Raw genomic sequence first — 15,756 nt, forward strand, 5'->3', positions numbered from 1 at the left:
AAAATGGAGCATTGCAAGTTTGCCACTTCAGATGACTGCCAACAGGACATTAGGTGGCAAGCATCTCCATCAAATGCCATGTGTAAACTGTACATGTGTTATTTAAAAAAAAACAGCTATTAATGTTACGCTATATTAGTAGCCGCTGTCATACATATACCAGAAAACACAGCAAAAATGCAAAAAGTAATCTAGAACACTCAGCTGCTCAGGGATTATCTGGTCTCTGATTTTTAATTACAACTAGGAGAACTTAAAGATCTAAGAGATTTCCAGCAAGTGATTGGATGAAGAAAGGAATGTAAAATATAGTTTTGCTCTCAACAGTTCAATTACTTGCAGTGGTAGGCCATTCAGCCCCTCAAGCCTGGCCCACCATTCAATAAGATCATGACCCAATCTGTTTGTGTTATGAATTCCACATTCCCATTTGCACTCCATAACCCTTGATTTTCCTGTTTGCAAAAACCTATTCACCTCTGGCTTAAAAAATATTCAATGACGCCGCTTCCAAAAGTCTTCTGAGGTACAGAGCTCCAAAGTCACACAACCCTCTGAGAGAAACAATTCTCCTCATCTCTGACTTGAAACAGTGAGTCCCAATCATCACAGCCTGCCAATCAGAGAAAGAACATTTAAGCGTCTCTCTGCTTTCTGTCAGGGAATTGTCTACCCATGCCAATATATTACTCCCTATACCTTAAGCTTTAAATTTCCACAGTATTTGGTACGTTTTGTTTTGATATTTTATTTGGTTCGTCTACCAGTGCATTCTGGGAATCTAATTACAGTATGTGTCCAGGCTCCCCTTTATTCACAAAACGTGCTCTTCCTTCAAAAAACTCTGGTAATTTGGTTAAAAATGGTTTTGCTTTGACAAAACTATGACGATTATTCCCCACTGTCTGGAGTTTTTTGAAGTGCATATCTTTCTTTAACGATCAATTCTAACACTTTCTCACAACAGATCCTAAGATATAAATTCCTATTTTCCATTTCCATTCCTTCTTGAAAAGATGGGTTCTATTTGCTACATTCCAATTCAATGGAACTTTTCCTGAATTGAGAGAATGTTGGAAATTAAATGTAGTCACATATACATAACATCCATCTGGTCCCAAAACCATGCTCCATCAGTTTCTCAGGGCCACTTCCCTCATGTTTGCAATTTTGTCAAGTTCCTTTCTCTCTTCCTCCTCCTGATTGATAAGTATTACCTAAATGTTGTTTTGTTTCCTCTACTGTGGAGACAGAAACAAAACATTCACTGCATGTACTATTTCCTTATTACCAAATATTGACTCATTGTTATCACTTTCTGGAGGACTAACGCTCACTCTACATACTCTCCTCCTGTATAAGTATTTACAGAAACACTTGCTATCCAATTTCATATTTCTAGCTAGCTTCCGCTTATACCCTAATGTCTTCCTCCTGATTAACCTTCACAGTATTTCTGTTCTTCTTAATATACTGCTTAATCATCTGAACTGTAACGTCTTTATGGAGCACTTTTTGTTTATGTTTAATACCTTCCCTAATGTCTTATATTAACCACAGTGGCTATTCTTTAAAACTCGGCTTTATAGTGTGAATATACTTATTCTGAGTGTTCTAAAATTACCCCTTAAATGTCTGCTTTTGCATCTGTTTTGAGATATTGTGTAGCCTATTATGCCATTCACCTCAGCTAGCTCAAATTTCATGATCACTTAGTTACCATTGCTTTGAGTTAAAATACACATCTTAGACCCAATCTTCTATCTGTCAAACATGATTTAAAATTTAATCATACAGTTGTTGCTGCTACCTTGAGTGCCCTAACTCTGAGGTCATTAATTAATCATATCATATTACACAAAGTAAATTCAATATAACCTACTTTCTGATAGGTTCCAACATGTGTGAGTCTAAGCAGCATATGAACTCCTCATCCAGGCTCTTACTGCCAATCTGATTTTTGTCCAGTTTCTATGTAAATTATCTTTACCCAATAGTATTTCCATCCCTTTATCGCAAGTATCCAATATTTCTTCTTGTACACTTTGTCCCACATTATGGTTGCTTTTAGGGTCTCTTTAGACCACTCCCAGTAGTGATTTATTTGCTCTACTATTCGCCATCTCCACGCAAATTGATTTTACATCTTGATCTCCCGAACCAAGGTCATCTGTAACTATTGCAGAAATGACATTCTTGACTAACTGTGCTATTTCTTCATCTTTACGTAGATTCCTATATTTCCCTCCATAATTAGGACTCAATATTTATCATTCTGTAGCCATGACTCTCCAATTATGATCAGACCATATTTATTTACTTGAATGTATACCATCAATTCATTTATTTTGTTTTGAATGCCATGCACATTCAGGTACAAAGCCTTTAGTTTTGTCTTTTTGTTATCTTAGTAACAGTTAGTCTTCATTGTTGGCATATTCATAGTTTTCTCCCTGTCTGCCACTTTCTACAATTTGTTGGCCCTCATTTTCCATATTACTAGCCTCCTCTCTGACTTTGTCTCCACTCTTTGATATATCATATTTTATATTGCAGCATTGAGACAGTCAGCCACAACCAAATCAGCCTTTCTACCTGTGTATTTGAAACACAGTAAAATTAAAGCATTGAAGGCATCCAAATAGTCACTCCAAGCCAGACTTTTGAATAACTAATTCCAGATTTTGCAAATAATTATTTCCAGACACCAGTCTTGTATCTTAAGCATAAGACTTAATTGTTTATCAAATACACAGTGACTTCAGCAGAGAAAAATTAACAGAGTAAGCTGATTAATGTCTAGGCTTTACACCTGAAAGATTTATTTTCAGCCTCTGTTTATACAAAAGACAGACAAACACAGTTAAGGGATAAATAAAAAAAATAACAAAACTAGCCAGATTTCTTCAATAGCTTTGATGACACATTGGCTTACAGGCATAAATCTGGAGTCCTTGATTGCTTTTCTGAAATGTTGATTAGGGTCACCTTCTCAGTTCACCCAGGCAAAGGCAGCAGTACTTCTAACTCAGATTTCTACTCTTTGGGTTTCTGAAAGCTGGTGTATCAGATGAGACAGTGAGTTTCAAAACTTCATGCTGTCTCAGCAGCAGCCCAAAACCATCTGTCACAAAACACTGAATTTTTAAAAAAATCTTCAATTCTGGTTCTTCCTTTATAAACTGATTGACTCTTCCTGAGGCCTCGATTGATTCATGATACTATTCAACGGTTGATATCTGCTCAAACATAGGGTCTTTTCCGTACTTGTCAGAACCAATTGTTAGGCACTGGCTTTGGTAATAGCCAACTTCAACTATCTTTTTAAGCATAACGCTCCACTCAGGGTACCTGTGTCTGTTGGAACCCTTTTAATCAGGAATCAGCCAACAAATATTAAGTCAGTTATTTTCCTTTTGCCACAAGCTGTCCCAAAGTTCACAAATCATTTCAAACTCACAATTCAAAATTGATTAAAGAATAAGCATAAAAATTATGAAAAATAAGTAAGGGTTTAAATACTTTTAATGTGTGATCCCTTGTTCCCATAAATTAGATTAAGTACTCTCTTACTTCCTTAGGTTTATAGTTTGTAGGAAAATTGGCTCCAGCATGATTCAGGTGTAAAGCATCCCAAAGGCACTGCCCCCCGCTTTCATCAGTATTGGTGCCAATGCCACAAGAACAGGAGCACATTTCTCCCACATCAATCTAATTTCTTGTATGTAATGTCAATTTACATCCAGAGATTATAACCTTTGAGGTTCTCCTTTCTAATTTCGTGACCAGATCCTCATACTTTTGATTGAGAGTCTGGTTCCAGTTCTACCTATGTTGTTGGTACTTACTTAGAACACAACAACTGGTTCCTCCTCCTGTCATAGCAATTTCCTTTCCAGTCCTGAACAGAAGTTACAAAACCAGGCATTGAATGACAATACAACAGCCTGGATTCTTGCATTTGCTGTCAAAAATAATGTCAAGACCCCTCATTATTCTATAACCTACTATGACTATATTCCTCATTCGTCCCCACATCTAACTGGCTTCATAATCAGTTTGCTCATTTACTCTGCAGCTACCACTCTCAACCAAACAGGCTGAGAACCTCAAAACATGTTAGGCAATCACAGAGGTTATTACTCCTGCACTCTTACATTAAGGATCTCATTACCTGTCTCATTCACATTATCATATTCCCATCTGTGACCACTGTCTACAACAGAAGACTTTCTCCTAAGTAATGCGACGGCCTGCTGCAACAATGTACCCAGGTAACTTTCCCTCTCCTTGATGCATAACAGTGTCTGCATTTCAGCCTTCAGGTAATGATGTCTGAGCTGAAACTACTTTAACTTCAAACATCTACCACCAATGTGCTTGCCTTGGATCACAATGGTATGTAGGAGCTCCCATATGCTGCAGCCTTGACTTATCACCTGAACTTCCATCTTTAATAACTAAATATAATTAATAGGGATGTTGCACCTGAGAAGACCTTACTTATAAAGTGTGATTACTTTGGAAAGAGTGACTTCTGAAGTTGCAATTGAAATGCAACTGCACTGAACATCTGACAGGTGCAGTGCACAATATTTAATTTATTCATAAGCATGATATGAAGATCATTACCATGACCAGCACTTGATTCACATTCTTAATTTCCCTTGAACTGTGCGGCTTGATTCGTCATTTCAGAGCACAGTCATGCACATTGCTGTTGTCTGGAGTGATATGCAAGTTGGGTAAGGAGGGCAGATTTCCTTACTGAAAGGACATTAGTGAACCAGATAGGTTTTATGTCACCAATAAAATAGCATTTAAATTCTATTGCTTTTTAACATTTCACCATCTGCTTTGTTCGGTTTCAAAACTATGTCCCAGAACAGTAGCTTGGGGCTCTGCATGCCTTATCCAGTAATGCTGCATTATATTGCTACATCATCACATTTCTTTGTATGATAAGGAAAGTTCAATGCACAATCTGATGGCCCCAACAGGTGAAAAAGGTAGAAATAGTTGGGATTCTTTTCCTTGCCAAATACACATTGAATCATTGAATAATAGATGATAGAAGCAGAGTAGGCCATTCAGCCCCATCGAGCCTGCTGTTCCATTCAGTATAATTATGGTTGATCATCGAGCTCAATACCCTAATTCCACCCTCCCCATTTATTCCTTGACCCCTTTAGCTATAAAACCTATATCTACCTATTTCTTGAAAACACATAATGTTTTGTCCTCAATCACTTTCTGTGGTAGTAAATTCCACAGGCTCACCACTCTGCGGGTGAAGAAATTTCTCCTCATCCTAGAAGGTTGACTCTTTATCTATGATCCCCAGATCTGGACTCCCCTAAAATCCTGCAACAGCCTTCCTGCATCTAGTCCTGTTAGAATTTTATTGGTTTCTATGATATCCCCCTTTATTAATCTAAACTCCAGTGAATATAATCCTAACTGATTCAACCTTTCCTCATGTCTGCACTACCAACCCAGGAATCAGCGTGATAAACCTTTACTGCACTTCTTCTACATCCTAACTCAGATAAGGGGACCAAAACTGCGCACAATATTGCAAGTGTGGCCTCACCAATGCCTCACAAATTACAGCAAGATATTCTTGTTCTTCCTGTACTTGAACCCTCTCACTATGAAGGCCAACATACACTTTGCCTTCCTTACTGCCTACTGCACCTGCACACTTAATTCCAGCAACTGGTGCACGGAGACACCCAGGTATCGTTGGACATTCCTGTCTCTTTACAACCATTTAAGTAATAATCAGCCTTTCTATTTTTGCTACCACCAGTTGGCAAGTTGTATGTTTACTTAATAGGAATTTCAAACACAAGATACTATGTTGATCCATTGTGTTATTCCCTCACATTGTTTCCTGCACATTACCAAATTTGATAAAACTCCTGATTTAATCGTAAGAACGATATTCTGCTTGCTTTACACTACAAAATTATGCTGAGCTTTTGTGTACCAACTTAATCATTGTCTCAGAAATAGAAAGGATAGATGGTTGCTCAAGGTAAAATACAATTACATTGCATGAACAAGGCAGTGTTAATAAATCATGAACAGTACCAGAGTACCTGATGTAATAATACTCAACAGAATTGTTACAGTTGCAATTCTTTTCAATGCCATAAACTTGGGATAAGTTCACAGCTGCACACTCAATAAACCTTCCATCAGGGATTGCTCAATTCAATAAAAGTCAAAGCCTTCTCTTAAAGCCTTTGATAGCACCTGCACAATGTAGAGACGTAAGGTATATGATTAGCATAATGGATCAGGATAATTGCACTCTATAGACATAATTTATTGTTCTTTTTTTTTGTTTGAAGTGGAGAATGTGATTTGATGCATTCCACTTCATTGTTTTCTTAATCTTCTTGTTTCAAATCTATTTAACACAAGAACATTAGAAATATGTGTAGGAGAAGACTACAAGACTCCTTGAGCCTGTTCCAACAATCAATTGGATCATGGCTAATCTTTGGCCTCAACTCCACTTTGTTGCCAATTCCTAGATCCCCTAATTTCAAACAGTTCAGCAATGGAACATCCATAATTCTCTGACGGAAAAATTTCCAAACATTATTAACCCACACCGTGAAGGAAGCTCTTCTCATCTCATCATACAAAATAATCACCTTCCTCTCCTGAAACGGTTGACCCTTGTCCTTAATTCTCCAGCTGGGGAAATCAATGTCTCAGTTTCTACTTTTTCAAGCCCCTTCATAATGTTTGAATGTGATAGGGTCTTATTCTTTTGAAGCTCATAGAGTATATGTCCAGCTTACTTGTTCTCTTAACCCAAGGAACGCCACTCTTCTCAGGAGCTAACCTAGTGATGGCACTGCAGAGGCAAGTGCATCTTTCCACAAAAAACAGACAGCAAATCTACATGTTGTACGTTGAGCCGACCTCATCTAAGTCCTATGCAATTGCAACAAGAATTCCTAATCCCCATACGCAAAACATCTTACAATAAAGGCCAACATCTCACGTGCTTTCCTTGTTGAGCATGCTAAATTTCCACATTCCTTATACAAATATTCACCAATCTTTCCATAAATTTATTCAATAGGACCTGTGAATATTTCCTCTTTCATGTTCGTTGGTTGTAGATGTTGAAACAATCTCAAATGCATTATAATGAATCAGTTTGTCAGTTGCCTAATACTTCAAAGAAACATAAATATCTTCCTGGCTCTTTAATAACTACATATTTTTAATAACTACAAGTGTAAGGCAAATTTCAATTAAAGTCAGAGAGTCATAAAGTTGTATGGCATGGAAACTGATGCTTCGGTCCAACTCATCCATGCCGACCAGCTATCTTAAATAAATCTGGCCCTATTTGCCAACATTTGGCCCATATCCCTCTAAATCCTTCCTATTCATGTAGATCATGCTTTATCAATATTGTAATTATATCAGCTTCCACCACTTCTTCTGGCAGTTCATTCCATACATGCACCACCCTCCACGTGAAAATGGTACCCCTTAGATCCCTTTTATATTTTTCCCCTTCATTGATGCACTCTAGTTTTGGATTCCCCTACCCTGGGGAAAAAACCTTGACTATTCACCCTATCCATGCCCCTCATGATTTTATAAACCCCTATAAGGTCACCCTTCAACATCAGATGCTCCAGGAAAAATAGCCCCAGCCTATTCAGCCTCTTCCTCTGACCCCAGCAACATCCTTGTAAATCTGCACCCTTTCACCTTTAATAACATCTTTCCTATAGCAGGGAGATTAAAATTGAATACAGTATTCCAAAAGTGGCCTAAACAATATCCTGTACAGTGGCAACATGATATCCCAATTCCTTTACTTAATGCCCTGATCAATAAAGGCAAGTGTACTAAACACCTTCTTCACTACTGTGTTCATAGATTCTATAGATGAATCTGAACTAACCCTTTATGTGCATTTGGATGGATTTTAATGTTTCAAAAGTAGAACATCTTGAGAGACTTATTTATCGAGGAATTTAGGAGCAAGAGTAGGCCATTCAGCCACTCAAGCCTGTTCCATCATTCAATGAGCTTATGGCGATCCGTGGCCCAACTGCACATATCTGATTTTAGCCTACTTCTGTTTTGTCTTGCAGCTTCACTCAGATTATCAAGATCATCCAAAGTGATAAGTCAAAGTGATAGAAATGCTGCAGTACAGCACTCTGTTATGCCAATCCCATACCCGTGGCATGTGTCAACAGCCTACATGCCAAACACACTGCATGTGTATCAAACAAATGGCAATCTGGAGATTAGTTAAACACTTCGAGTAGATGTGGTCAGTGCATGTGCAATGTTACATTTCAGGAGGTACAGCATGATCAGTTTTGCACATCCAGTGCCATCAATTAGGGGAGCATATTGAGTCACAAAAACAGAAGTTTCTGGAAATGCTCAACAGGTCTGGCAGCATTTGTGAAGAAAAAAATCAGAGTTCACGTTTCGGGTTTGGTGACCCTTCCTCAGAACTTGAGAATATTGAGTCAGTTGGGGAGCACGCATAGAATAGTTTTACGTCTGACCAGTCATTAAAAACCAAAAGAACTGTAGACGTTGTAAATCAAGAACAAAAACAGAAGTTGCTGAAAAAGCTCAGCAGGTCTGGCAGCATCTGTGAAGGGTTCGGGTCTGGTGACCCTTCCTCAGAACTTAGGACCAATCATTACTCAGGTACCCCTGCCAAGCCAGTTAACAGAGTGGACAATGGTCAGTCCTTGGGTCATCTGAACGAAAGTCAAAGGTGGGTTATCAGAGAATACATGTTGTTTTCAGGAATTTGGGAAAACAATGCTGAAGATTGTAGGTAACAAGCTGGGATGCAGAGGAAACAAGAATGATGAAGAAGGAAAATTGACAAATAATGAAGGACAGAGGCAATTATGTATGAAGACATGGCATACTGCTTGTAGAGGCATGGAAGTTGTTATTGAATGTCAGCATCTCCTTGACATCAATGGGGATCTGCGCAGCACAGTAGTAGGCAAAACTAAAGTGTAGGGCCAGGTCTCAGATGATAATGATGAGAACCGCATATGTAATTGAGGTGGTAAGTGGGAACATGTGGAGGATCAGTACTGATGGTCTGTCCAGAAAGTGGCAAGATGAAATGGTCATTGAAGCTTGGTGGGGGGCTAAGCCTGATGTTCATTGTGCCAAGTGTGACCTGTATTGCCTTCCAGATTCAGTCAGCTGAAAATGTGCACTGCAAATGGAAAGTGGCTGTGACTACAGGAGTGGGTACAATCAGATATTTTTACTACCTGAGCACAGGGTCAGTACTTGTGAATGATCAAACACCCTTCAACAGGCAATTACATTAATCAAGAGTGCAGTTTGAAATCCTGACAATGTCATTATTTGTTGCAGATTGTAGATCTTCATATCTGTGAAGCAAAAGTAATTACAGGTAACTATAAAATTAACACTGCAGGCCATCTTACACAAAGATAACACGAGAACTGACTCCCATTCACCTTGAACTGTCAGACCATAAGATCATAAGAAATAGGAACAAGAGTAGGTCATTCAGACCCTCAAGACTGCTGTGCCATTCAACTGGATCAAGGCTGATTGGACATTTCCTCATCCACTTTTCCCATAACCCTTGATTTACCCATTGAACAAGAATCTATCTATCTCGACCTTAAATAGACACAAGGGACACAGCCCTAACAGTTCTCTGTGGCAAGGAGTTACAAAGACTCCCAAACTCCTGAGAGACGAAATGCCTCAGGATGACACAACGGTCAGTGGTTAGCACTGCTGCCTCACAGCACCAGGAACCTGGGTTCGATTCAGCCCTCGGGTGACTGTCTGTGTGGAGTTTGCATATTCTCCCCACTTCTGTGTGGGTTTCCTCCAGGTGCTTCAGTTTCCTCCCACAGTCCAAAGATGTGCAGGTTAGGTGGATTGGCCATGCTAAATTGGCCATACTGTCCAGGGATGTTGCGGTTATAGGGGGATGGGTCTGGGTGGGATGCTCGGAGGGTCGGTGTGGACTTGTTGGGCCAAAGGGCAGGTTTTCACACTGTAGGAATTCTACGATGATGATCTCAGTCTGAAAATGCACCCCTCAATTCTGAGACTAGGCTCTCAGGTCCTAAACTCTGCCATGAGGGGAACCATCCTCTCAGTATTTACCTTGCCAAGTTCCTTAGGGATCTGATATGTTTCAATAAGATCACTTTTTTTTAAAATTCCAATCAGTACACTACCGACCCGTTCATAAGATAATTCCACCATACTGGGGATCATCTTTGTAAATTTTGCCTCTAATGGAATAATGTTTTTTAACTTAGGAGATGAAAACTGCTCACAGTACTCCAGATGCGGTCTCACCAGAGCCTCCTTTAGCAATGTACCAATTCTGTGATTGGAAGGAAGATTGGAAAACTTTGCAGTGCCTCCAAAATTTCCATTCACATTTCCCCAATTTTTTTTTTGAAATTGAATTTGATGTGGTTGTTCTTGGCTCGACTAGCACTCATTCTCTATCTGTGATTGTCCAGAGATCAGTTAAGAGTCAACTGTATTGTTGTAGGTCTGGAGGTTCCTGTAGCCCAGATTAGATAAAGAGAGCAGATTTCTCTACTCATACTTATGTAAGTGGCAGATAGATGCAATATTCAAATAAACTTCATATTGTTCACTCAGCATGACTCTTTGAATGGGGACAAAATTTTTGACAACCTAATCCACACTAGATCATGTTAAGCTTGATGGAGCCCTCATACAACAGTCTATATTTTATTTTGAATCTTGGCCCCCCGTTCTTGACCCTCTGTCAGGGAAAACATCCTTTCTGTAACTAGTCAACACAATGTGGAGCTGGAGGAACACAGCAGGTCAGGCAGCATCAGAGGGGTAGGAAAGTCAATGTTTCAGATTTACACCCTTCTTTATTCCCTTGCACCCACACATCAACGAGTATTCATCATCCCCCCAGACCTCCCCGTCACTGAGGATGAACGATCAGTCCTCAGCAAAGGACTTACCTTCATTCCCCTGTGCCCACGTATTAATGGTATTCACCTTCCCCAAACCTCCCCCTCACTCAGGACAAATGGTCAGGCCTCAGCAAAGGACTCACCTTCATTTCCCCATGCCCAGACATCAATGAATTCCAGTCCTGATGAAGCGCGTAAGCCAGAAACATCGACTTTCCTGCTCCTCTGATGCTGCCTGACCTGCTGCGTTCCTCCAGCTCCACGCTGTATTGACTCTGACTCCAGCATTGGCAGTTCTTGCTATTTGCTTTCTGCATCTATCCTGTCAAGCTTCGTAAGAATACTTCAACAGGATATAATTCAATTGGAGGGGCTGTCTTTTGCATGGCATGGTGAACGGAAGAATTAGATGCTTTGCCTAATACTATTTCCTCAAACAACTGCACTGAAACTTTCATCTCCTTTCAGTTTTTTTTTTGTGTTATCTATGAGTATATTTCGAAAAGTAATTTTCTAAGTAAGTCATGAGAAAATGTGCATGTGAGTTTCCACCCGGAAGGCTTGAAATTATTTCTCTGACCAATATTTGGACTGAAATATTGTCTGTAGGTAGAAAGAAAATATGTATGTTACTCAACAAAAATAGGAACTGAGAACATCTTCTCCCTTGATGTTCAGAGAGTGACTCACCTAACAATAGAGTTGAGCTAAAAGCATACTTATGAGGAATTGTTAGCATTTACTCATATGCTAATATTCAAGCCTATTATTTTATAATGAAGATCACCGAAAATCAGCGGCACCCTAAGCGATATGTGATGCATGACAAAGGTGAAGCATTTATATCAAGACCTTGAAATAGGGTGGAAATTTGCATCACAGTGCATAAGGGTTGAAAACTCAACTTCCATCACAAACATCATTTTGTAGAATCTTCTAGACTTAGTCTTGCGAGAATAATCAAACAATTTTCTCATTAGCAATCCAATTTTCCAATAGAGCTGTTTTACTGAGACTCTTTCCTAGAACAATAGTGTTATCAAACAGGCTTCAGGGTCTCCAATATATTTAGAGGCTAAGCAACATGACGATAATATAAAAGGAAAGACTTTTAATGAAAGGGTCAATAGTATAGGTTATTAGGGATCATTAGCACTTGAACTTTTGAAGCTGCAGTGACATAGGCATGGAGACCCAACAGTTAGTGTTCTTTAAAAATGTCCTCAGTTGCTTTTCAATTATTATCTGTCCAGAACTAATGAAGGCCAGGGTGTTCCCAACTGGACTTAGAATGAACTGCAAGGAACATTTTAGAGAAGATCTGTGATGCAACATCAATCTCAGGAACAAAACAAAGAACTGCAGATGCTGGAGATGTGGAACAAACATGAACAGAAATTGCTGGAGGAACTCAGCAGATCTGACAGCATCTGTTCAGAGAGGAACAGAGCAAATGTTTCGGGTCCAGTGGCTTTTCTTCATTTCTGAAAAAGCGCTATTGGACTCGAAACACTAACACTGTTTCTTGTTCCACAGACGCTGCCAGATCTATTGAGATTCTCCAGCAATTTCTGCTTGTGTTTGTTATGAATCACAGTCTCGTGCATAACAGATTCTACATCTGACTAACTGCGAACATTCTGTCTTATTTTGGAATCATGTAATCCTTACAGTGTAGAAAGAGACCATTCGGCGCATCCGGTTTACACAGACCCTCTGAAGAACATCTAACCCAGACACATGTACCCAATCCCTGCATTTCTCATGGCTAATTCACCCACCCGGCACATTTTGCACTGTGGGAGGAAACCAGGAGCAGCTGGAGAAAACCCACACAGACAATGTGCAAACACCACATAGATATTTACCCGAAGCTGGAATTGAACCAGGGTCCCTGGTACTGTGAAGCAGTAGTGTTTACCACAAAGCCACCATGCCACCCATTAGAATTTTCCATTCTAAATATACAATTATTGACATAGGTATTGCCCAATGTTCATGGGAAGGGACACAAAATTCAATTCATGTTTAAATTTGTAGTTAACAGTGACAACAATATTTTGTAGTTGATTGGCAAGGTTTTTTAAAACAAACACCTAATGTAGCAGTCAGAAAGAAGAAAATTTGAGGAAAATACATTTATTACCTTTTTTGTTCAAGTCAGTGTCTGTCTGGAACCTTCAAAAACAGACAGTTTGGTCAAAAATCATGAGAAGGAAAGTAATGGTCTCAACTTTTATAAAAAACCTTGATTTTCATTTCTCTGCTTCCTGATCCAAAGACAAGCACCTACCATGGACCATCTTTTCCCTTCAATATCCTTAGAAGTCATGTTAAACTCCAGGGAGAAACAAAGGCAGAAATACTCCAGGAAAATCCACTCCATCTATTAGCTGTAAAGCCACTTAACTCCAAAATTTTGCCAGAATGATCCTGGAATATGAAGGGCTTGTCATATGAGGAGCAGTAGGAGACTCTGGGTCTATACTTGATGGAGTGAAGAAGAATGATGGGTATCTCATCGGACCTTACAGAATACTGAGAGACCTGGATAGAGTGAAAGTGGAAAAGACTAGTAGGAAATATTAGGACCCGAGGGCACAGCCTGAGGATGAAAGGAAGACCATTTTGGACTGAGACGAGGAATTTCTTCATACCTGAGGTGCTGAATCTGTGGAAGCCATTGCCTCAGAAGGCTGTGGAGGTCAAGTCATTGAGCGTATTTAGGTCAGATTTAGATAAGTTCATCAGAGGATCAAGGGTTACAGGAAGAAGGCAAGAGAATGGGATTGAAAAACATGTCAGCCATGATAAAATGGTGGCAGAGACTTGATGGGATGGGCCGGATGGCCTAATTCTCATCCTATATGTTTTAGTCTATATATCTCGACCCCAGCTCCACTTTGAGGGGTTTATGGTATCATCATGGGAGCATCATTAGGATTAGTCATTCAGAGGCTGAGGCTACACCGGCTCAAATTCTCACAGTGACTCACCGTGACAATATTGTTAACTGTCACAAGAAACTTATTTGATTAAATAATTTCCTTTAGGAAAGGCCTACATGTGACAGAAGACTTTTATCTGAAATGATGTGCGAGATACTCAGTTCAATGACAGTTACAGATAGGCAGCAAATGCTGGCCTTGTTTCATATAGAATCATAGAATCCCTGCACTGTGGAAACAGGCCATCCAGCCCATCAAGTCCACACTGACCCTCCGAGGAGCATCCCACCCAGAACCATCTCCCCACCCTATCCCTGTAACCTTGCATTTCCTAGGGCCAATACACCGAGCCTGCATATCCCTGGATACTATGGAAAATTTAGCATGTCCAATCCACCTGACCTGTGCAGCAGAAACTGGAGCACCAGAGGAAACCCACACAGACACAAGGAGAGAGATAGTAGGAACTGCAGGTGCTGGAGAATCTGAGATAACAAGGTGTCGAGCTGGATGAACACAGCAGGCCAAGCAGCATCAGAGGAGCAGGAAAACTGATGCTTCGGGTCCAGACCCTTCTTCAGAAAATTTATCTCAGATTCTCCAGCATCGGCGGTTCCTACTATCTCTGCCCGTTTATTTCATGTTTTACTCAAAAGAAGCAATAGAGAGATTAGGCAACTTTCAATCATCCACCTACCACAACAGCGACACAGCACTATGCCCTCATTAGAAGTGATTATATTTTGAGTAACAGGAGACAATTGACATTTCAATAGCGTGTAGAGCTTGGTTCGTAGTACACGATTTAGTGACTGAGCTATTGTGCGAAATGTAAAAGTCAGAAGGACCATGCAGCCAGTTGAGTTTTTGGCAATAAAAACACAAGAAATAAGGGTAGATCAGTCAGCCCTTCAAACCTGTTCTGACCCTTCCCAACCAGCCATTCAATAAGATCATGGTTGATTTCACCTTGGCCTCAAGCTCACTTTGCCACCTGTTCATCATGACTCTTGACAATACTATAGTTCAAAAATCTCAATTTATCCGAGGCAGGGACAGATAATTTTTCAACCCGATGTTGAAAATTCCAAAAGTTTATGCACATTTCTTTTAAATGGTTGCCCCTTATTCTGAATTATTCTGTGCTGCTTAGTCTACGGTGAACCATCCTCACAACATTGATCCTGCCACATCTCCTCAAATCTCATATGTTTCACAAAGATCACCCCTTAAACGTCTAATCTCCAATAAGTGTAGATCCAACCTACTCAACCTTTCCCGATAAGACACATCCTTCGCCCCAGAAACCAATGTATGTGCCTTCTCTGAATTGCCTCCAATGCAAGCATTTCCTTGCTTATGTAAGGATATCAAAACTGTATGCAGCACTCTATGGGTGGTCTCAATGACTTGTACAGCTGCAACAAAACTTGCCTATTTTTATACATAATTCCCCTTGCAATAAAGACCAACATTTCATTCCCTTCCTAATGACTCCCTGTTCCATTAGGCTAACTTTGGTAATTTCATGTACAAGAACATTCATATCCCTCTATTCAACAGCATCCTGGAATGTCTCCCAATTTCAATTATATTTTGCTTTACTATTCTTTGATTTAATTTCATTTATTGTAGTCACATGTACCTAAACTTTGTTTGCAAACAGTACAGGCAGATCATAACAAACAAGGACATACAGATCATAGGGTGTTTAGACAGAGCAAGGCGTACAGGTTACAACTGCACAGGGAGTGCACAAAGCAAGATCGACATTAGCAAGATCAACATTATTTGAAGTTAGAGAGTCCATTCAGCAG

The 15,756-nt window shown here is 39.8% G+C and overlaps 1 protein-coding gene across 1 annotated transcript in view; it reads right to left on the reverse strand.

Moving 5' to 3' along the window:
- Positions 1 to 3,221: 3,221 nt before the first annotated feature.
- The window catches only part of adgrb1a (adhesion G protein-coupled receptor B1a), a 618,149-nt gene continuing 605,614 nt past the window's right edge, over positions 3,222 to 15,756 (reverse strand). The window contains exon 31 of the mRNA XM_048596183.1: positions 3,222 to 3,368. Within this exon, the coding sequence (XP_048452140.1) occupies positions 3,222 to 3,368 (147 nt within the window). The remainder of the gene's footprint in view (positions 3,369 to 15,756) is intronic.

Source organism: Rhincodon typus, chromosome 4 (assembly GCF_021869965.1).
Source record: "Rhincodon typus isolate 14 chromosome 4, sRhiTyp1.1, whole genome shotgun sequence".
NCBI lineage: Eukaryota > Metazoa > Chordata > Chondrichthyes > Orectolobiformes > Rhincodontidae > Rhincodon > Rhincodon typus.